General features: G+C 38.0%; 2 protein-coding genes across 8 annotated transcripts in view; both read left to right on the forward strand.

Annotated features, from left to right (window-relative positions):
- LOC128203257 (lim and transglutaminase domain protein ltd-1-like) overlaps positions 1-16,710 on the forward strand; it is a 27,195-nt gene extending 10,485 nt beyond the window's left edge. For 6 of the 7 annotated variants that reach the window (XM_052904587.1, XM_052904584.1, XM_052904586.1 and 3 more), the window contains 12 exons: positions 150-674; positions 1,881-2,051; positions 3,377-3,518; positions 4,010-4,509; positions 5,116-5,252; positions 6,375-6,398; positions 8,150-8,197; positions 10,557-10,724; positions 11,862-11,988; positions 13,081-13,234; positions 14,433-14,618; positions 16,207-16,710. In XM_052904587.1, the coding sequence (XP_052760547.1) occupies positions 150-674; positions 1,881-2,051; positions 3,377-3,518; positions 4,010-4,509; positions 5,116-5,252; positions 6,375-6,398; positions 8,150-8,197; positions 10,557-10,724; positions 11,862-11,988; positions 13,081-13,234; positions 14,433-14,618; positions 16,207-16,341 (2,317 nt within the window). In that variant the 3' untranslated portion in view covers positions 16,342-16,710. The remainder of the gene's footprint in view (positions 1-149; positions 675-1,880; positions 2,052-3,376; positions 3,519-4,009; positions 4,510-5,115; positions 5,253-6,374; positions 6,399-8,149; positions 8,198-10,556; positions 10,725-11,861; positions 11,989-13,080; positions 13,235-14,432; positions 14,619-16,206) is intronic. The other variant, XM_052904589.1, reaches the window with a different exon arrangement.
- Positions 16,711-20,227: 3,517 nt separating this feature from the next.
- On the forward strand, positions 20,228-22,533 carry LOC128245324 (uncharacterized). Its single transcript, XM_052963449.1, has 2 exons — positions 20,228-20,466; positions 21,234-22,533. Exon 2 carries the CDS (start codon positions 21,244-21,246, stop codon positions 22,135-22,137), a length of 894 nt encoding a protein of 297 aa, XP_052819409.1. The 5' UTR covers positions 20,228-20,466; positions 21,234-21,243; the 3' UTR covers positions 22,138-22,533.
- The last annotated feature ends 1,959 nt before the right edge of the window (positions 22,534-24,492 follow it).

The raw sequence follows: 24,492 nt of genomic DNA on the forward strand, positions 1-24,492 counted from the left end.
ATATGGGATATATGGTTTCCTTTGTCCCGTATAACCAATATCGGCTCACCTACTTACCCCGTTACTTATCATATTGCAACCTATCTATGAGCCCATTTATCTTCCATGCACAAAAACAATCACATTTTTATTTATTTTTGTCCTTTCAGGTATGCCAATATCCCCTGCGTCATAATCCACGGCGTCTTAAAAGGTTCAACGTACGAGGTCGGTGACGTCATCGATGAGGACCGCCATTACGGCGAGTGGAACGCCGTCCTCGTTAACGGATCATGGCGCTTCATCAACGCGTACTGGGGCACGTGCGCAGAGGGCGCCTCCAGCGGAAATGACGTCATCGATGATTTCTCGGATGAGTCACCGAACAAACTTTATTACGCTTGTGACGAGAACTACTTTTTAACCGACCCTGACCACGTTGTGGCCACGCATTTACCGAAAAAGCCAAAATGGCAACTGAAGAAAAATCCTCTAAGTTTGGAGGAATTCCAGAAAATGACATTTGTGAAGGATCGATATTTTAACCTGAAACTCAAGACACTTACTCATCCTCATTGTGTTGTAGAGAGTAATACAGGGGAAGTGGAAATTAAGTTTTTGATTCCGCCGAAAAAGTCGCTGGACATTGACTTTCAGCACTTGTTGTTCAAAGTTACGGACGAATTGGATAAAAGGTAAAACCGCGTAGAATGGATTTTAGTGTAAAGTTATATGCATTCTTTTTACAGATGAAGGTCACTAGTATTTAATGAAGTCTTGAGTCTGAATTAAGACTTTGAGAAGAAATTTTAAAATGTTAATATGTAAATATATCTTTAACATGATAAAGGTTAACGAGATACTAAGTCATTTTTACAAGATACGTAATACTTTTAAACGAGATACGTAGTCGTTCTAACGAGATTATAAATTGTTCTAACGAGAAACTACGTCGTCTTAACGAGGTTCGGTAGTCGTTTTGGCGAATAAAAAAACATGCTTGTCATCTCCATGCTAACGTAGAAACCCATTCAAAGAAAATTACACGGGGTCACCGGGAATTTTACTTTAAAAGATCATGAAATATCAATACCGAAATTAACACATTCAGGAAATTTGGGACATCGCCGTCTAAAGTATAAATTATGAAAACTGATCTCAGAGATACATCCTTCCCTATGAATGATCTCAAAACTGTGTCCCCGACATTATTCATGAACTAAAAATGTAGGCCAACTGTTTTCACGCGCAAGATCAATGCAGTTATGCCAATGGAAATGTCATATTGAGGGCACACCTATCCTGGGCAGACTATCAGACGGTTAGCCAGTACTAGGTGCTTTCACCTCTGCAAGGAACTGACAACTTCTGTACATGCCAGGGGCAATGGTACAGTGCGAATGGTCGTAGAAAGTAGTTTATTACTAATCACAACAGAAGTGACCTGGTCCGCCCGGGAATCGAAACCGGGTTGTCAGATTCAGAGTCCAACGCTCTACCGATTGCGCTAACCGGGCGGACCAATGAAATATTGTGGTATGTAAGCTTATTTATACTCCACTCGAGCATGGCCCATTCGGCGACTGCTCCGATAAGATAATTAGTCATTTTAGGCTTTTGGAGTATAGTGTACAGACAGGATGTAACCCTGGTTAGAGCTAGTCTGGTTCTTTAACGTGCTACCGTGTATAGCACTGTCACACGGGACTCCATTTAATATCCTTCCCGGAAGACGATTAGTATTTTGTAATGTTGCGGCGAGGAATCGAACCTGCGACCACCGCATTGACAGTCAAGTGTGTGGCCACTAGACCACGGAGCCGCCACAATAATGACATATCAGGGACCTAGCTTATTCTATGGCTGGATCACACGAATCACTGTTATATTGATCATTCCAGAATTGACCGGCTAGCGTTCATACACCGGACGAACAGCAACGATCACCTGACTATCCGGGTGCGTTCACCGTCGGCTGGAACGTACAGATTTGAGCTCGTCGGGAAGGACACGTCAGTGACGTCGGAGAGCTACGACTATGATTGGATCGCTATCTACAAGATTGTCTTTCAGTGAGTTGCAATTACACTTATATATAGACGAACAAATCTAGTTTCATTTAGATATCTTTCCTTTAAAGATATTACATCAATATGACAGAACAGTCATTATATCGTATGAATAGACGGCGTAGACGGGCCGCTGTGTATATATTGAGCCTCGTGCTAAATACGTCCCTCGACTACTTCTCAGGCCATTATGAATCCCTCGGGCCAATTATGACTCAACGGCCTGGCTACGCCGTGTATTAACCTCTAACTACATAATACTGCATAATGACACGGAAATCGTAGGTAATGCACCCTCTTATTTAAAGTAAACAACGGGGGCGAAGCGCGAGTAATAAATAACTGCAGTCACGAGGATAGAGGGTGAAGTTACGGAATGCCGTTAGGGCCATCGCCTATGAATGTGTTGATCTGAAACGCGGTATTCGATAGTACGATGATGAAAACGCGAAATCACGAAACTACGATGGTGAAAATGCGACAGTACGATGATGAAAACGCGACAGTACGATAGTACGATGATGAAAACGCGACAGTACGATAGTACGATGATGAAAACGCGAAATCACGATAATACAGTGGTGAAAACGCGAAAGTACGATGGTGAAAACACGATAGTTTATCGCATTATCATCATCGTACTGTCATATTATCGCGTTTTCGTTATCGTACTGTCACGTTTTCATCATCGTACTATCGAGTATCGCGTTTCAGACCAACACATTCATAGGCGATGGCCCTAACGGCATTCCGTATGAAGTAACTGTTGTATACCATAGTGTAAAGGCTGTTAGGGAATGTACTCTCAACCCTAGTTATTTAAATCATACAGAACGAGTGCGAAGCATGCGCAATATATAATTACAATCACGAGGGAAGTGGGTAAAGTAAATGTTTTATACCATATAGTCTAGACAGAGTACTGAGTACAAATACCGTTGTAAATTATCCGCTTGTGACGCATAGCAAACTTCCCCTTCCGAAATGATGCATATATTTAATATTTTATTTTAGAGACAGGTTCAATATGTAATCTAATTCCCCGACCATCTTCGTTTGGTTGAGGCCCGAGGGCGGGTCGCATATATTACAGGACTAGTAACGCTCTGTATATGACCACAATTGTACTTCATTTCTAACACAGTTTCTGTTTTCCCCTTGTATTTAAGTCTGTGTCAATATAGATGTCCTCACACCCCTCCCCCACACACCACCTTCATGAGGCTGGGGTTCTAGACAGAAAGCGGAGTTCACGGTTGTTGTGCCGTTTAGTGAAGCATATGATTCTATTTCTTACTGAGCATTGCAAAAATACATTTACATTACAGTGAAGGGCAGTATGGATGCCCCCTCTTCCCCCCAACGCCGTCTACAGGATGGGGCCCGGGGCGTGTCGCGGAAGCCACAGGCCTTGTTCCGCTCAGTCATTTCACGGGAGAGGTTGAGATGGACGACCATGGCAAAGTAGAGGTGGGCTGATGCGGTTAATTATACTACATCATACTACATTGATTCATTCTTGATCACGTAATGTTAGAAACGGCTCGGTTCACGAAAAGTCAAATCTGCCGTCTGTGTTATGTTCAACTCTTGTTTATTTTGAATGGAAACCCAAAAGCATTTACGATATTATGTTTTGTTTTGTTATTTTCATATTTGGTTGCTATGTCAACAAGACATTAAATGGGTATTTTTCAGTTATCCTGTATTTTTTTTTAAACATTATACACTGATGACAATGTATTTTTAGCATAATTGCAACACTAATAACCAATTGTTTATAAGGGCATTTTTCCTTTTTTCAAATCAAGAAAAACAACATTTCCATGGAAACGCGCCAAAAATCGTATTTTTAATAATATGCCGAATAAAATATGATGTTTTCTGTAGAAGTGTTGTTATATGGTAAGTCATTACTACATATGATTTGATAATTGAGTTTGGCCATTTTTGTTTTTAAGATTAGATTTGGAGCGGCCCATAAAGACCGCATTGGTGAAATGCTCTATATCGCAAAGGTGTATACAGGCGGTGAAAAAATGGACGAACTTCCGGACTGCGCCGTTCACCGCGTAGAAGATGGTGACGTCATCGTCAACGTCATGACACCGAAGAAGGGTGAATTCGTTCTAAGACTGTTCGCTAAGGACATCAATACGGAAAAAGTGAGCGAGTTCTGTAACTACCTCCTGATTTCAAACCAAATGGAATCAAACGGACACTTCCCAAAAGGCTTTCAGACGAAACTCGGTCCCAAAGCGGCATTTATGACGTCAGGTCTGACACCGACGACGCCGTCGGGTCTTATCCGTTCGGAGCATGCGGAAGTTTACCTAGGGTTCACGCGCACAGAGGATATTGAATTGTCGGTGAACTTTTCGGGGGAGAACGTAAAGCCGGCGGAAGCACCTAGGTTGCTGTCACAAACTGAGAGCGGAAAAAACGTCACCTACACCGTCAGGTATGCTTTCGATAGCGTTCATACTGGAGAACAGGCGTTATGGTGACCCGGGAATAAGAAAGAAGCAAAACGGGTTGTGACAAAGTTCCCGGGTCACCAAAGAGCCCATTCTCACCATCGTCCGCAACCGCCGTGTCTGTGAACACAGCATAAATTAAACAGATCGTTATAGTGTAACGGTGGTAACCGACGATGGTTTTCATTTGGATAAGCACGAAGTCAATTAACCAATTGGTATACATGGTTACAATTACCGGCTATCCTTTTATGTTAATGTATGTTGTCAGTTACATTTCGGTTTATATGGACGGTTTACAATGTTAGAAATCGGTACACTTTAACTACGCTGCAAGTAGATCGTGTAGTAATTGCGATTTAGTAGTTAAACTTAATGACTTCTTATCTTAATTATTTTTGCAATAATACACTTCACTGGCAATCAATTTAAACTAAGATCTACAAATGCAAGTTAAAACACTACATTTATTGATAAAATTGTACGAACTACTTCTACTGATGTACCTGCATACATCCGTGGTTGTTTTGCGATAAAAATGGCCGAGGAGTTCCGAATGTTATTTTCATGTTACCTCAACCTCCTTTTAGACTTCCGGAGATCGGGCTATACGGGGTTAAGATCCGGGGCACGAGACAAGATGGCGCAGTGCACGAGCCAATATATGATTACGTCATAGATTATCGGAAGGCCAAGAAGAGGACGAAGAACACTCAGAGTATTAAAGGTAGTGTAGCCACACTCATGCTCGTTCAGTGAACCGTTTTAAGTATAAGGAAATTTTATTTGCAACAGATTCAACGAGGCATTTTAAAGCTGCACTCTCACCGATTGAACGTTTTGACAATTTTTTTATTTTTGTCTTGGAAAGAGTCATTTTTTTTCGAAAATCCATGGAAATCAGTTATATTAGACTGCTGAAAAAAATCAAGATCGCAGATTTTTTTATTTAAGTTCAAAACTTGATGTTTTATGCATTTTTCTTAAACCGTTAGTAACGGTTTAGGCTATAAAACAATAACTTTCGAACGGTAATATGAAAATGTACGATCTGATATTTTGTCATTAATCTTTTATCATTGGTTTGCAGATATTTACGCAAAAATGCTCTTTCCAAGACAATAATATTTTTTTGGTAAAACTGGTAAATATATGAGAGTGCCGCTTTAAAGGTATGGCAACTCATTTAACAAGGCTATCTTTATGATTCTGTATATTTAAGGTAGAACAACTCATGTTCTAAAGCTATATTTAAAGTACTGCGTCTCAAGTTATAACAATATCTTTAAAGTATTAAAGGTAATTTATTCAAACACTATGAATTATATTTTACTTAATTCCACGAAAGGATACTTTATGTATAGAACGTATAGCTTGTTTTTCGATCTAACAAATTTCAAATTGTGTTTATAATTTTGTTTATAATTTACTCTAGCGGGTCCAGCAGGATTCCGCCCCCGCCCCCCCCCCCCCCCCAACCGCCCGAAATATTCCATTTCGGCTAGAAATTTTTATAATTGTCTTCAGGGAATACCCCCTCTTCTACCCCCCTATAAACATTTAAACCAGACAAATTTCGGTTCTGAGAGACAGGCGCAAGTCAAAAGGTTACGCCCCCTAAGTTACGCCCCCTCTTATGTCATATTCTGGATCCCTCCCTGATTTAAGCCTACTATGAGGAGAATTTTGGATAAAAGCCGAATGGGTTGCGATTCATCTAGTTGTGTTTTTCAGTATTTCATTCACTTTGACAGTAATTTATTTATGCACGTCATTGAACTGTTGACAATTCTATCTGTAAAACCGACTTTGAATGATAAAACTAATTCGTATGTTTATATGTTCACAGAGGAAGCCGAGACCTATACCCATGGTAAGTTATCTATTTGTTTTATTTTTAAGCATAACAAATATATACATGTGGCTGTATACGGCCTTATTTTAGGTGTCGTCGGCGACGGCGTCGTCGGCATCGTTATCGTCATAGGCGTTTGCATCGTGCGAATATTGTAATATAATAGGTTAAATATAAAAAAGACATATCATTAAAAGCGAACGTTATTGAAATTGCCAAAACATATTTAAACTTACAATACAGCATATACAGGCGATCCCCGTTGGCTCGAACTCGCTTGGCTCGAATTCCTGGTTAGCTCGAACTGGATTTAAGGACAGTCTTCTTTAGCCTGAAAATAAGCATTCCCGCTTGGCTCGAATTTTTCGAGGCTCGAGGTATTTTCGCCGGTCCCTGGGAGATCGAGCCAACGAGGTTCGACTGTATGAAGTCTGTAGCAAGACCCAAACATCAGGCCATGCTTATTGTCGGGATGATCAAAAGAGGAAAACGGACGTGCACTGACATATTGCTGTTCAGTACAAAACATGATTACGGTGTTTAAAGTTTCAGTACAGCTGTACTTTAGTATGTCACGCTATGTTTTAAAGAAACTCGCTCACACACCTAATGTTCGCGATTTGTTTTCAATGTTTGTTTCCTTCCATAGTAGTTTACACTGAGTCGTTGTATTAAATCTTTTGAATAACGAACATGATACTTTACCTTTTTAATTTAAGCTTAAAGGGACCCTTTCACACCTTTTATTTTTGTTTCAAAACTTATTGAAATCGAATTATTTAAATCTAGATCATGAACATACACAAAACAGAAACTGATATATTCTGATTAAAATAAATTGATAAATTTACGCCTAAATAGGTCAATTTTAAATAGCTTTAGAAGGAAATCTTGCAAATGAAGCATTTTCTGTCATTGTTTTCAAATACTTGAACAAAAGCTCTCTTTTTTAATTTTGTGATGTTTTGATCTTAATTTAATTTATGTACATGTATTTTGTTCATATTACACACGTCTTTAATTTTAATGTCTTAATCCTTTAAAGAACTGAGTGTGTTTCTTTAAGCTCTATTAAGCCATAACGTGTAATTTTACCGGCAACATGCATTCGGAACCCCTCGGCCATTATACGACATATATTCCGAAGTTTGTCGGAGATGGCCGAGTTGTTACGATTGCGACAACATGGAGAGATAAGTTCAGTTTTATGACGTGATCGATAAACCTGATGGTCGTGCATGCATTCATGTGAACGTATTTAAAACTACTCATTGCCACGGCACCGGAGTCTTGAAAAGGAAAAATCTTGTCTTCAATTAATTTATGCAGATCATCGTCTCTTTAATGTCTTTAATTCGTTGGTGATTTACAGAAGATGGTAATTATTTTTTAGGTTAAATTGTTAGTTTGGAGTCTCTTTGGAGTTATTTTCCAACATAATGTTTAATCTCTGATATTGAAATGTCCTTTTGAGTTTAGTTAATTTTAAACAAAACTATCGGATTTGTATTGGTGTAATTTTAAATATATATATTATTTAAATAACATTATATTATATCATACTGTAAAATGTAAATAAAAAATAAAAAAGGATATCGGACTTTGGAAATACGTCATCGCATTAGAAAAGGATAGCTACGTATATATTAAATCAAACAGTTAATGCAAGACTTCCTTGACATATATAATAATAAATATGCATAAACTGTTGTCTTTGCTGAATTGGAATAAAAGTAAACAAGAAAAACCCTTAGAATACGATATTGCAGAAAAAATGGAGGAAGAACAGCAGGAGGCTAAAGCACAAAAAGACGAGGGTATTTTTGAAATATAAATGTTGAAATAAACTGTTGCAAGAAATTGTATGGTGGAGGTTACACTTCTACCAGAACATGCCCTCCCTGATGTATTTTTAGTCTTAGTTTATTGGTAATATCAGCAAATACAGTCAAAACTCAATATGTCGAACTCTGTTATGTCGATATTCGGATATGTCGAACATTTTTCGAACGTGTTGGTTTAGAAGATATTTTGTATTACGATTATGTTGACTTATCGTTATCTCGAAAGTTTTCCGATTGCATAACAACTTCCACATGACTATCTAAATATATATACTTGACCACGCAGATAAACAATTAAACAGAAGATTATGCCAATTATAGGCAGCAGTTTCTTTAAGGGACGGCCACACAAAATTATATAATTATATGAGAACATTAATCATGTCAAACATTCGAAGGGCATGTTTTGTCGTGTTATATTTTGATTGTTTGATACCATTTTAGGCCGATTGTTCAGACTTTTGTTAAAGTGTTAATCGAAATGGCCGTGAACTATTTGATGATGCGCTCACACATATAAACAACTAGGTAAGACAGGTGTAGTTGAACTGTCTGTCTCAATCCTGATAGAAATACAGCAGATCAAAAGTGTATCTATTAAGATCTGGAGCAAAAATAATTACAATTTAACAACGTTGTTAACTTTAACAAAGTTCTGAACATCAGTCCATTGTTTATTGTATACACTCCAGTATACAGCCAGCCCAATAGTTTCTTTTTCTCCCACCTCAGATAAGAAGATCCAATTATTTAACCATGCTAGATATTCTTATCTTGCCCACTGGCGAAGATAAAATGCCCGGATGGAACTTCTTTTTCATGGTCAACACATTGTAATTACTTCCCTTGTTAAAGACTGTCGTCTGTAGCATCAAGGAAATCTTGTCTTATGGTAATATTTAGAACGCTTATTAATTATTTCCCGCTTCAAATGTCGCCATAAAACAGTTTTCACGCACCATTAAAGAAATAATGCTTCATTCTCCTTAGAACTATTTAAAAAGACCGATTTGACTATTAACATTAACTGGATCAATTCGCGCATATCCATGACAACCACGTGCTATCGCATATCCATATGCATTTATGTTCACTTAACACAAAAGAGTTCCAGCAAAAAAAATACATTTTTACTTAATTATGTTTAACTGAGGTGGGAGAAAAAGCATCTACCATAGCCGCTCGTGTAAGATAGGTTCATCCCGACCCTCGCGCAGGGTGTTTTGCGGAAACTCGGTAAACCTCGTTTCCGCAAAACACCCTACGCTCGGGTCGGAATGAACCTATCTTACACTCTCGGCCATGGAAGATACTTATAATCTTTATGTAGCCTTCTATCCACCCTTATTATTACTTAGTTATGTTTTAGCAGCGTGTGCGTAGAATTTACTATAATTAATTAGTGTTCATGGGTATACCTCCACCAATAAGATCGCCGGACAGATCCATATTTGATCCTTAAGAAAAGCCCTGACAACCAAAAATCCATTCAGCAGATCATATAACCGTCAAATTTCCATTTCTCAATGAAAACAACTGCTGAATGTCCATTTAGCAATAAATTGTTTGATGAATTGAGTTATTTAGAAACTCGCGCTTGTCCACTACCAAATATAAAGGTATTCGGGCGGTATTATGCACTGAACACTAAGAAAGTTAAAATTTATTTATGGTTTTCTAAACGTTTAGTGGGCGGCGAGCTGCGCCCGGCGTTCCGACTAAATCATATAGATAACCAATAAATACTTACAATACAATAGTATTCTTGTTAACCCCTAGACCTATAGCAATCTGTAGATGGTTGACGGGTCTTGTTTGATCTTTTCTGTCTTTCCGAATGTATTTCTTTAGTAACCAAATGTATCTTACCAAAAATCTGTCTTTCTAGTTATATTAGTTTAGAAACTTTAGAGGGAAATTAGGGATTACCTCCTTTTCAACAAACCTGCAATTTCTTCAAAGTTTTTGAAATATCTAACCTTGGTGTAAAAAGAGTCATGATTAACTATGTTCCATCTAATAAAACATTTTACTTTCAATATATGTACAAGTAGTTCTCACTTGTATATTTTTATGTTAAAATTGCAATTTAAATATTGAAACAATGTCTTAAACATATACGATTATAAAGGAATAAACTGTATCATTTCACTCAAATAACGTTTCAACTTAAGGGAGTTTAAAAATTCGCCGTGAAATTTCTGTTTCAGCAAAGAAGAGTTTTTAATGGGAATGATATGTCTTAAATTATAACCATGCTACTTCAAATCGTCAGGAATTCATCATTTATTTTTATCTGTAAATTTGACAAAATGTCTCCATATAATTTCAGACACCTATGCCGATATTCTTCGACGGCGCTTGCGCATGTCGATTGAGGAATCCAACCCAATCGAATTGAAGAATGTGATAAGTGAAATGAGAGGTCTAAAAATAGCCTCGATGGAACAGGATATCATGCATGGCGAGGAAGAGTGCATATTCATTAACATAAAGCGAGGTAATATGTCCTTAAATAGGCAGTTTTGTTGAGGCAAAGGCATCTGTGACTTATAGTAGACGGAGAGTGTTTTAATTGATTTTAAATTATTTGTTCATTTCTGTATTTGAGCTTGTTGATACATGTACGGTAAAACATAAAAGGGTAGGTTAACATGTGTATCGGTTCATCCATCCGGAACTCCTCGGACATTTTCATTCAAAAACAACCTCCAGTAGAAGTAGGTATTTTTTAAAAATAATGCTAAATTGAAATTACTACGCGATCTACTTGCAGCGTAGTTAAATGTAAAGATTTGTTACATTGTAACGACTTTCGATTGAAAGTGGCCTAGGAGTTCCGAATATAAACATTCGGTGAACTTGCTTATGACCCATATCAACCTCTTTTATCATCATCGGATAGGGTCATAATTGGAGTCGAGGCTCTGAGCCTCACTTTGAGGTGATCCGCGGCATTTGAAACTCAATGTGACGTGCTCGAAGCCTAGCAGGCCCTTCATCTTTTCGGTTTTGCAACAATTCATCATTGTTTCAAAACCTCTTAATTGGCTCTGAATTAGTATTTTTGTCTTAACACTTGCGATGAAAGTATTCAACATGGCACAGCGGATGCAGTGGTTTTCAACTTAAACTGCAGTCCGTAGGCGTAGGCCAACCTTAAAAACTCTTTAGAAAGAAGCCTTATGATCCCAGTGCCACAAAACATCCGTTTTAGTTTACATTAAATTAACTGGCTGCTTCAAAAATGCAAACTACTGCACGACTGTTTAATGCTCTTAGACTGGTAACCAAGCGTGCTGTGTCCGGTTAGCGCAGTGGTTAGTGCACACGCTTCCCACCAAGGCGACCCAGGTTCGATTCCAGGCATGTGCGCATATTAGTTTGGTTGGTGATCACCAAGCCGGACAAATTGGTTTTCTCCTGGTACTCCGGTTTCTCCCACAACGCAAGACCACAGTCTCGCGTTACATTGTGCCAACGAGAGTGACTTAGTATAAGTTAAAATAACTTTCTTCACAATCGTTGTAAAACGAATTAAACTTAACGTCTTGTGACACTCAAATTGGCTTTTTTTGTTAACTGTGAAACTAAAAACAACCGTTCTCTTATACCTTGATTATCTTGGTTATAACAGATCTGCTGATTGCGATTCGGGACAAGGACTCTAAGAAACTAAAATCTGCCGTGAAGAAGGTCAAGGCCGCCAAACTGGAAGAAAGATTGCAGTACGAGGTTAACCTAGCAAAGAGCTTAATAGAAAGGTGGGTGGAGAATGTCTTGTTCCTTTTTTCATTTGTTGCTCAATGAAATTGAAGTCCGCCGTAATGTATTCACTAAACTGGAGAGAGACTGAACTTGGCATCGTATCTGCTAGACAGGTGGGAACGTAGTTAAATTCAGACCTGCTAACCACAATACGAGACAAAATGGGAAAAAGGCAATATTCTCCAGCCTGACGAAAATAAAAACCGCCAATTACAAAGAAAGGTTACGGTATGAGTTTAACTCCGGTACTTTATTCCGTTTACACTACACTAGTAACGTGTTTTCATGAATATTAATGACGTAGGGGAGAACACTCTTTCTCCAATGAAATTGCATGTTACAATTAAATACTCTTCAACTTAGAAGATAGCCATTACGTCATACAGGGATTCTGTAACTAAATATAGACAATAAAGCATGACGCAATTTCACTTGCTAAGATGATTAGTGAGTGGTTCATGATAACGAAATGTCCAACGGTACTCTATGAAGCAAAATGAAGAGTGAAACATAGCCAAACGCTTGTAATGTTATGAGGTAAAAATTGATAGGTTAATGAATGTCAAGGGTGCTAAAAGGAGGTCAACCTAGCAAAAGACTTGTCAAAAAGATAGTTGGGAATGTTGATATCGTCATTTTAAACCTACAAAGCGGGCTATGACTTATGAGAAGCTAACGCCCGCCACTCCAGGTCAGGGCCACATAATTGCATGATGAGAGCAATAGCGATACGAGGAAAACAAAACAAAAACGGATAGATATATATTAGATTACACAACCTATAGTCCAAACACGAGTAATTTTATATCCGTTCTTTTTCAGATTAAAGAAACTCCATAAATTGCAACACGCTATCGAAGCATTGGATTAGTCTCCAATTATGTTGGTACGTGGCTGTTCATCACCATTGCGGATATATACTCCATACTGTGTTAATTACATTTTCCTTATTTCAGATTAAAGAAACTCCAAAAATTGCTGCACGCGATCCTAGCCCTGGATCAATCCACGATTATGGAGATCCGTGGCTATTCCAGTCCACCCCCTATAGTCCAAACACGAGTAATTTCATATACGTTCTTTTTCAGATTAAAGAAACTCCAAAAATTGCTACACGCGATCCTAGCCCTGGATCAATCCACGATTATGGAGATCCGTGGCTATTCCAGTCCACCCCCTATAGTCCACACTGTGATGATGGCCACACTTCTTTTGCTCGGCCATTGGCATGAGGACACAAAGGTATAGTACTGTACTATTGAGTAATTTTGAAGGAAGAGACATTTGGAACATTTGATGGGTAGGTGGAGCTATTTGGAAGGTGTATGCCTGGATGCATTCTTATACATTGCAGACGCGTAGCTGACTTTACGCAAACACGCAGTTGCGTAATAAAAATTGACAGGTTGAAGTTTTTGTCAAACCAAAATACCCGCATTTGAAATATAAACCGAAGGGGGCTAGGGGTGAATGGGGTAATAAACTGCCCTTAATCGATCTGCGAAATCCCAAATTTACCTAGCTACGTGCCTGCGTTGTATAAATATATAGGACACTAAGGTGTGATTATATATATATAGATCAATATTTACTGTTCCTACTAATGGAGAACTTTCAAAGCATACACGCGCATGAAACTGTTCTGTACAATATTCCACGAACGCGAAGAGCGAGTTGTATAACTTAAATCACGAGAGTCGTGGGTGTTGTAACTGCTGTGTTCTAACCACAGCGTCAAGGACAACGTTCAATAAGTAACCAAGTATCATGCGTATAGGGGAAGGTTTTTGCAATTTATCTGTACGCTATTTATTGAAAGGTCAAGCTCCGCCTACTTGTTTCTTGTTTTATTTTTTTTACATATTATAATATGTAGAGTCAATGGGACACCATATCAGATTTTTAATATGATTTGACAGAAGATTTTTAATTGACAATCAAGCCACCTGTTTGGTGTGCGATGAAGCGAACACCAACGCTAGTCTATTTGTTTTAAGTCGGAGAGCCGGCGCATAATTGATTATTAAAGCCAGATTTATTTGCATTGCTGTCAATGTGCATCTTGTCCCTGCCAATATGTGTACCATGTGTCATATGAAAATCTTGATAGGTTTAGATCTGCACTCTCACAGATTAACCGTTTTAACAACTTTTTATTTTTTGACTTTGAAAGAGCAAGTTTTTGCGAAAATATCTGCAAACCAATGATAAAAGATTGCTGACAAAAGATCAGATCGCTGATTTGCATATTTCCGTTTGAAATTTAACGTTATGGTTTAAACCGTTACTAACGGTTTAGGAAAAATGCATAAAACATTATTTTTTGAACGTAAAAATTGGCCCGTTCCAAGACAAACAATAAAAGAGTTGTCAAAACGTTCAATCTGTGAGAGTGCAGATTTAAGAGCGTATAATTGACATGTATTTCTAACTCATTCAGGCCTGGAAAAACATTCAAACTCTCCTTCTGAAGACCGGGAAAGAGTCAATTAAGCGTCATATCCAGGACTTCCGGTTGGAGTGCTGCCCTCTAGAGGCTGCGATGGGAGCGAAGGACTACCTGCGGGACTACAGTATTGATCAGGTCCGCCTCGTGAGCGCCGGATGTGCGACATTCTATGTCTGGGTAAGGACGATTACAGGGAATTCGTACGAACACGAGGTTGTATATCGTCTGGATAAGTTGTCCCATATATAGGCCACCTAGTTATAATTATCCTTGCCACAGATAAGGATGTAATAATTGAGCCATATTTATTATTTAAAGTAAGAAATCGTTTTCTTTAAGTCCAAACGTAAGATATTATAGTCCACCATTGTGTTTCTTAACAATTGAATACAAATATGGAACGACTTCGAAGTGGTACGACTTTACGTTGGGACGACTTTTCCTGTACTGTTAATTACATCGCTCTAACAACATAAGAAGTTAACAACGATTTGTTTAAAAGAAACATTTTGGACCGAGTGTTCACAATATTGATACTCAGAAAGTTTTAAGAATTTGTATGGTGTAGGTGATCTGCGGTTTAGTCGAACTTCGTTGGCTCGAGCTCGCTTTGCTCGATTTCTTGTCGACTCGAACTTGATGTAAAGGATCGATGTCATTCTTCCTTATGTAAGCATTCCCGCTTGTCTCGCATTTCGAGGTTCTATGTGTTTTTTCGCTGGTCCATATGAGTTCGAGCCATCGGGGTTCCAAAGTATTCTAGAAAAAGCTTTGGGACAACTGTTTCTAGAAGTTTAATGGATACAATATTTCAAGATTGTTTTACTCAATTTTCTGGTGTTCTAGTTTAATTTTAAATATTTGGGCACATCAACAAATAATTCACGTTGAAAAGTTAACAAAATAAGCGTTAATCGCGTTAACCTTCAAACGTACTTTTGAACAATCTACCCTGTCTTAAAAGTATTTGAGAAACATTGAATATATCTGAGAAGGCTTATCTTAATTATAAAGTATATAAAAAGTATGTACAGTCGAACCCCGTTGGCTCGAACTCGCTTGGCTCGAATTCCTCGTTGGCTCGAACTTGATTAAGAGGACCGATTTCTTGATATTTAAGGTTAACAATCCCGCTTGGCTCGAATTTTCCGACGCCCGAAGTATTTTTGCCGGTCCCTGGGAGTTCGAGCCAATGGGATTCGACTGTATAGTATAATAACGGAAAAGTGTTCAAATTCATCATGCATTACTGCTTGTGTTTCTATTGAAATAAGCCTCTAAATGAAACCATCTATTAAATACATAAAACCTTTGGTATCAGGCGCGCAGCTGCCTATATGCGAGTTCGCGGTTGAATCCACCTGATTCTGACAAAATAATCCGTAAAAGTTGCAGTATGCGTACTTGACTGCATGATACTTACACTGTCAATTTCCAGTAACTCACAACGCCCAGTATGCACCAGATTGAACTATTTCCCCTAATTTTCCGAGGTGGCATGCCCCCCAAAACCCGAGCACAATTGTGAATCCACATGAATATAGGATTCGCTACCCCCCTAGGTATAATGCATGGTATTTGTTGGCAAAGTAGTCATCCCGCTCGTTTGGTCCGTTTCCAGGACAGAAACGGGTACTGTGTCATTTTTTGAAAAGGCAATGAGAAAGTACCCGTCAGGGGCTCGAACCCAGGACCTCGTATACGACAGGCGAACACATTTATCACTATACCACTCTCATCCCTTTCGTCTATCCATAACTTTCAGGTTAAGGGTGTGATCGAGGAACTAGAGAAAAGAGCGGGAGAGGAGATGAGCCAAATCCGGCCAAAGACCGGAAAGGGCCGCCGGCGTCGGGAGCTCACCTTCCTCAACGACCTCAATGGCTCTCGAGACGCCTAGGATGTTTTACAAATGGATGGCACGAGAAAATACAACAGTATATCGAGTTCGCGAGTTGTACAAATCTATTTTTATTTGTAGAAATACAAATTCTAAACGCCAGCAAATTGATCTTATTTGTTTTGCAGTGAATGTGTTACGATGACCTGAAGCGACCTGTTTTGGGTTGAGTGTTATTGAACATTTTATGTACTTATTGTGTGTATAATTGTTACTTTTACAAAACTATAATCATTATTTTTATAGAGGCATTGTTTAACTGTTTATGTTGTGACGTCAACCTAGGGATATTTATTCTTAAGTATTAATATTGATCAGATGCTTTTGTTAACTTGTGATGTATTATGTATCTATTCTAATAAATAAACACACACATCTACAATGTCACTCTAAGACCTCCTTGACACATATTGCCCAACGAGTTTCAGTTTAGTCCCCTTATGTTTTAGTGAAGTAAGCTTATTTTTTTAATGTATATACAAATGACTTCTCTTAACATCTCTTACATTTACCCCCCCCCCCCCCCCCCGAAATGCATTTATTGCAATTACAAACTGTAACAAAATCATAAATTACTTCAAGGGGGATCTTAATTTTGCGCGCACAACGTCATTACGAAATTTGCATATCACGTGACTTGCTGAATACCTATAATTCTATGTTGCTTTCTATATAAATAGTTTTCCCATTTATGTAAAATATTTCCCAAACATTTCTTTTTGCTAAAGCATTGTGTGGACCTCAGGAATTGATCAGATATCAAATGAGACTCCATCAAAGTCATATGCTCCCTTTAATTTTATTTCTTTAATTATTTAATCCCAAGTGGCATTGAGGCTTTTAAACTCGGACTAAGAAATGCGCAATTTAAGACATACAAAAATGCATACACTCTTCGGTAGGTGTGTATTAATAATCATAATCTAGTCAAAAGCGCTCATAATCAGAGAGAAAGAAACTAACGAAAGCTGATTAAGCCAAGTTGTCTGTTCAACCTACTACATAAGAAATTTAAAATGTAACAACTGGTGGCAGCGGTGGTATGAGGATAACTGCCGGACCGGAGATGTCTTACCCACGAGTTTTCCAAGGCTAAGACTCGGGACGAGTCTTCTCGGAGGGGAAAGTAATTCAACGTGTGCGTTCGTAGAACGTTGAAGTACTTGATTATATGCAAATCGGCACGTCAAGGTCTTCGTGTGGATGGAGAATATGTGTTTATATAGACCAGTCGACAATGTCAGGGTTGAGCATGCTTTTCCTGAAGGGATATGTTGACCTTGTTGGGCCACCACGTTACAACTGGTGGCAGCGGTGGGATGAAGATCACTGCCGGACCGGAGTTGCATTACCTACGAGTTTTCCATGGCCTTCTCGGAGGGGAAAGTAATTTAACGTGTGCGTTTGTAGAACGTTGAAGTACTTGATTATATGCAAATTAGCATATCAAGGTCTTCATGACGATGAAGAATACATGTATTTGTATATATAGACCAGTCGACCCCTTCAGGGTTGAGCGTGCTTGTACCTGAAGGGATCTGTTGGCCTTGTTGGACTCGCACGTTACAGATGCGCACTTTTCAAACGCCATTCATCAAACCAATGGAATGGTAATACTAAATTTATTTTTAAAACAATAATGATATACATAGTCGCACGCAGCAGCCGGAATATTTGCGCAGTTGTCCGGGCACTCGTTTCTCATCCAGGCAACCAGGGTTCGATACTCAGCCTGGGCACATGTGAGTTTGGCTGGTGATCACCAACCCGGACAAGTGGGGTTTGATCCGGGTTCTTCAGTTTCCCCAACAACACAAGACCGTTCTTTCGCGCAACACTGTGCCAACGGAAGTGAATAAGCACACGCCAATGCAAGTTCTCTTCACAATCGTTGCAAAAATAAATAAAATTTGAACTTAAAACATAAGACCAGAAGACAGACAAATATTGAAGATATTTAATTCCTTAAATATTACAGCTATCACAATTTTAATTAATCATTATTTCAGATCCTAAATAACTTATAATAACATGTAGGTCGTGCAATTAATAAATTATAATTTACACGGAGAATGATATAAATATCGAGCATTTAACCCCCAAAAGTTGTATAATGACAAACATTCTCCAATGGTTTTAAATCTTGATTTTATTTGTACAGGAGTAGGTGGTGATGGTTTTTAGCTAGGCTCTCAGAGCCACCGCTCGAACGGGTGATCGTTTACGGAAATATATCTTTTCTGTCTATTCTGTGACACCCTGAGTCACGATCGGACATGCACATGTGGCCGCGTATGATATGATAACTTTTCAATCGACTCTTTCTTTCATTTCGACCCAATCCCCGCCCCCTATCACTCTCTCTCTCTCTCTCTCTCTCTCTCTCTCTCTCTCTCTCTCTCGTTTTCTGACCCGTTTCTTTCTCAACATCTTCCTATTATCCATCCTTTCACGTCCCATGTTCCAATCACCCCCTCCCGTCCTACTCCCTACCTTACTCCTCTCGTTCCTCTGAAACATCTCTCTCCCCCATTCAGCCACTCTCTATCGTATAACATTTACGCTTTCACCTCATAAGCTCCCCCAATTCCTCGCCTCTTCTTTCAAATGTCTAATTTCCTTGTCCTTCTTCTCCCCGCTGAAAAAGATCCGATTTTTTGCAGAATGCGCGACGATCTAACATTGCTATAATAAAGTTAATACAATTATACTGTAAACATATAACATTTTAAAAGCAGGGCGGACCTCGATTGTGCTCTGGCAACGTTACATTAAAATATTTACTTTTGGTGTTCGGTGAAATAACATGCGATTGTACATTGAAACAAACGTTTCATAGTATCAACAACATATTGAATATAGCTCGACAATGAAAAAAACCCTTGTTATTCGTACACTTTTTGTCCCTTGAAACATGTGTACACAGTGCATGTGAAATGTCTCGAAGTGTATGAGATTTGGACTAGGGAACAGTTTTACACGCGCACAGGCGATGGACACGATGAAATTAAGGCTATCATAAGTCCTTGATCTTAGTCTATTTCAATTAAGAACGCAATGTTGGTAATCAAGCGCCGGTCAAACCAAAATTGCATCCCAGACATTACAAGATATGACTTATCCGCTATATGTTTTGTTGAATACTGGCCATCGTTGTGATCGGTGCACTTCTGTACATATTTGCAACTTCGTTATAATCGCTAATCATTCATGTGTTGTAATTTGTCAGAGATTGATCAGCAGCGTATCCAGTGTGTGTATACCACGTGATAATCTTGCTATCGGTAATTAATATGTTCCATAAATGCATTATTTAGTAAGTATTTAAAGGTTTATCAGTCAAAAATATGTTTGTTGTACATGTGTATGTATTGATTTTGAATTAAGAGTGTCACTTTAATATAATTTTGTCTAAACAAATATATGGTGAACACTTAAACATAAAGTGATACTCATCTTCTAAATTATTAGAATCACATATTTGACGCAAATAATGACGCAAGTTACTTTCAAGTCTATCATATCTACCAGTATGTATTCTTAAATTATGAGAACAAATATTATCCAATACAGAAAAAAACCCCGAATGTTCTCGACAAGATATAATTATTGCCTGAGCGACTCGTCATGTGAAAGTCATCCTCATACTATAATGTAATTTCTTAATTAATTAAGTAGTTGACCCTTCGGTCAGATATAATGCTAACCGCGCAGTAGCGCTGAAAGTTTTGATAAATACACACGATAAAACATAAGGACAAATAACATGCATAACAATATGGGTCACAACCCTGACGCTTGAGTAATTTCATGACAGAAGCATGTTGTATTTCAAGTTCCATTTGTTAAGTCAATCCGAGCTTACAGCTAAAAAAGACCGCTTAAATATGACTCGTAGTGAATAAACCGTAAACAGACAAATTTATACATTGGCGGTAACGAACATAAATACTAATTGTTTAATCAAACCTTGCGTGCATTTATTTAATGCAACTCTCTCAGGGATAAATTCTAATTGTACAGCAATGACGGCAATGCATAATCCTCGATTACAATTAGCAAAAAGTATGTGAAAACGAAAAGAAAATGTTGTGTTTTACTTGAATTGAAGGATTACTGACACGGGTAAGTTGTTTATTCAAACTTGTTCTCCAGTATACGATTGAATGACTTTTTTCCATCTGAACGCATTTTAATTGCTACATATCGATTCAGCATTTCCCTTCTAAGAAAATACCATTGTTTGTACAACATTGTAAGGCAATATGCATACACATAACAGAATTCAGTGATGTAGTTAAATAATCCCTAATTGTGTTCTATTTCTATATACATACATGCGTTTGCTTTTTCATTGAAATTTTAGTAATAGATAAAGGCATTCAACTATGTATATTTAATCCCAAAATAAATATCGTTATTTGGATTTTGAGGTATGTTGTAATAGAATCAAAAGACTGACTTTTGTCGCTTAATGTAACGAGTAGGTTTAAGTACCAACAATTCAAATAAAAGCGCTAAATGCGCTGAAAGGCTGTATGCGAGGCTAGCCTGGTTTTACTTTGTTTACAATTCTGTTCACATGAAATACGAATCGAATCCCAAAATAGTCCGTGCGGCCATACTGTTATCGATCGAAAGGTGCCTTCCATTTCTTAAAATTATGAAAGTTTAACTGATATTCTTTTAAATCAATTCAGCTTGTTTTATAACAAAAGCAGTATATAACACATTCACATTTTTTTACGTCATTATCTTAAATAACCCTTCGGTCTGCTTTCACATTAACGTAGCGGTCAAACGAAAATTCTAAAATAGGTTAGTATTTTAAGACATTTTGCTATTATTTGAGCGAAGTATAAAATAAAAAAGTATCTTTTCATTGCATTCAGGTAATCCATCATGTCTGATCGCCACCCAGCAGTCCGATGTCTGCACCACTGGCCAACACGGACGCTATGCCTCTTCCTGATTCTCATACAAGCGGCTTCCCTGAACTGGTACCTCATGGATAATCTGTCATTCACCTGGGCGGCTGTGTACGCCGCCGACGCCGTCGTCATTACGCTTTTCATCGCATCATTTTTCATGGCAACCTCAAATATCCACCATGAGAAACACAGCAATGATCCACCCTTTGCTTCAGCCTCGCATCTTCCTCTCAGCTATATTTCGTGGTTTGCCTATGCAGTGTTGTTAGATATCAAAGTCGTTATGGTATTTACGAAATTCTCCACAGATCTTGATGAAGATAGTTTCTTTGGGCCAAACACCATGAAGACATCTCTCGCCCTCGCTGGGTTAGTATTCTTGACCTTTTTACCCACACAACATGACGCCACAGCTGGGCATAGAAGGCAAATTATCACCACATTGACTGCCACTGTAATATTTGACATTTTAGACGGAGTGGATAACTTAGAGAATCTTTTCGATAAAGATGTCCGTGATTCCTATCCGCCAGGGCTTGATGATGCAATTATTGGAATTTGCTGCGTTAACTTCCTGTTACCCACAGTTCCATTGTTTACATTAGCGAAAACAAGGTTCGGACTAACTAAACTTCCGGAAAGGCTAGAAATCCTTCACAAAGTCGCTATCGCATATTTGGTGAATTTGCCGTTGTTTATAACACGGATGGTCACATGGCATGGCCTATCAGCGGGAATTTCGATATTTTTGTTGAAGAACGTGATTGCTATTGGGGTTGTGACATTCGATTTGGTAGAACACTTTTGCTGTAAAGCCCCTAAACGTGATTCAGATAACGAACTTGATCGCTATCGACCAGGTTGAGATGAAAATTTGACATTCGTGGGTAATATCCCTTAGTAACATGAAATTATGAAAACCTCAGGGAAAAAGTCTCTTATTTCGAATTACGCATTAATCAAGCGTTCGTACTTATTATTGTTGTCATTTTTGAGAAATATTATTCAAGCTGGTGAATGAACTGTCTTGGTTAAGTTAAATGGGTCAAAGGAAGTTTATTTTACAGTTAGATTATTTTTACAGGTGTAAATCAATGACACATTTCATCTGGTTGTACTTGATTCTCATTAAATGGCTTACCGTAAAATCAGTTGTCAGTTGCCATTTATCCTAAACACCGTTCTGCATTTTTCACTGGACAATACTAGCATTTATATAAGTATGTTTTTAATTAGGTGATTTGATATTGGTCCAGTTATTTTTCCGATGCCAGCTGTATTGGCCTTAGCCCGAAGGCCAATATGAAATTAACAAAATAATGAGCATTTTATTAATAAATAATTACGTATGTTACGACATTTTCATTAAAAACGGTCTAATTGCTGACCTTTATATTGGAGCTTATTTCCCTTTCTCATTCATGGAGTCTGATTTTCAAAAGTTGAGTTTGCGGATTTTGCAATGCATCCTTTAATGTCACATTGCAAATAGATGTGAAAAAAGCTGAATGCTCTGTACAGTGTAAGGAATAATATCTTTTCGAGATTCAATCAATCAATCAAATCTTTATTTCCTCCTATACAGAAGATATGCAAATATATTTACAACGTGTAAAGTGCTCTAACATTGAGCAATATAAAACAAGTTAACACAATAAACAAGGAAAACTTATCCAACATAATTATATATAATATGTATACATTTAGTTACACATATGTACATTGGATGCTTTTGTTTTTAGGTTTTGTATCTATTTTTTTCATCTTAAAGCGGGTCCACATTGTTATTTGAGCTAGCGATTTAATTAGTGATTATAAACATAGCTGTGATGAGTATAATAACAGGTATGTATAAGAAAACGATGCATGCATTGTATACAAGTATTGCTGTGTAATCACCCTAACGAAACAGAACAAGAGGCTTTTACGGAACATGTTTCTATACTGTTCGGTTTAACTGTGTACGTAGATAAGTTGAGGTAAAAGTGATTATGATTATGGTTATAATCGGTAGTTGATTAGCAACCAAACTACGGTTATTATGATAAGCGCTATTAAATGTCGCTTCGGCAAACTCTAGACAAAGTATGCACGTATACACCGTAATGTATAATTGTATGAACATTGCAGAAGTAGAGCGTTGTTGTCCGTGTCTATAAAAGGTTCTAAAGGTGCCCCGAGAAGTCGCAGAGTCCATTTGTGTATTTGTTCTAAGTTATTTAAGCTTTCATAGTAATGTCCATTCAAAATAGTATTCATTTGGGTAGTAAAGTCTTCTCTAATTGCTAATGTGTGGTAACACTCGCTAAATATATGTACAAGCTCTTCCTGAAAGGTTAAGTTACACTTAGCACAATGTCTGTTTCGTAAAATCGAAGGTCTGCACCACAATTTTGCTATAATCCTTGCTGTGTGACGAAAACTACTTTTTCTGGAAATAGTATACATAATAGCAGGTTGTAATCATGGATGAAGAATACGAAATAACAAATCGCAATCATTGGAAGTACGGATATCCCAGCATAACTTGCATTTTAGTATAACAGCATTGTTATCCATGCGTTTACAAGTTTGTTTATCTGGGATGGCTCTTTCTACGGAGAAGTAGCTATTTAGCACAAATTGCATGTTGTATTTGGTCAACAGCTTACATATATCTGGTATAAATCCTCGTTTAATTGAGTTGTTATCAAGAATGTAAGAAATATATTTTCTCACAAAAATTTGTTTGCTTATACATTTGTTTGGAAGCATTAACAACTTGTGTAAGAACATCAGTTTTCTTTTTTCGACGTAGGTATCTAACTTATTTAATCCTAGAATAGATTCCGACAAATCCGATCTGGTAGAGATAGGCAGTCCTTGTATCGTTTTGGCTACGAAGTGTTGGAGACGGTTGATGGCTAATGTGTCAACGTTAGTCATTGAGTTCCAGAGTTCGGAGCCGTAGAGAGCAATGGGAATTACATTTTTTTTGTCAAGACTTGTGGATACTAAGGGGTTCACACCGAGAGGGTGGACACCCTGACCCACCATTGAAAAAAAAAGCATTTCTAGCTTTCTGTAAGCGTTCTGAAATGCGTGTACGTATTTTAAGGCTGCCCTCTTGGGAAATGCCTAGGTGCGTTATGGATGTAACCTGTTTTATTTCTTGGACCCCATAGATGATGCATACTTGTGGGACTCGGCGGGCTTGTGTAAATACGACTACGTTAGATTT

Source organism: Mya arenaria, chromosome 9, assembly GCF_026914265.1.
Source record: "Mya arenaria isolate MELC-2E11 chromosome 9, ASM2691426v1".
In the NCBI taxonomy this organism is placed as follows: domain Eukaryota; kingdom Metazoa; phylum Mollusca; class Bivalvia; order Myida; family Myidae; genus Mya; species Mya arenaria.

Bases quoted from the DNA above. Each gene is read 5' to 3' on its own strand.
- LOC128245324 (XM_052963449.1), top strand. From the start codon at position 21,244: ATGTCTGATCGCCACCCAGCAGTCCGATGTCTGCACCACTGGCCAACA.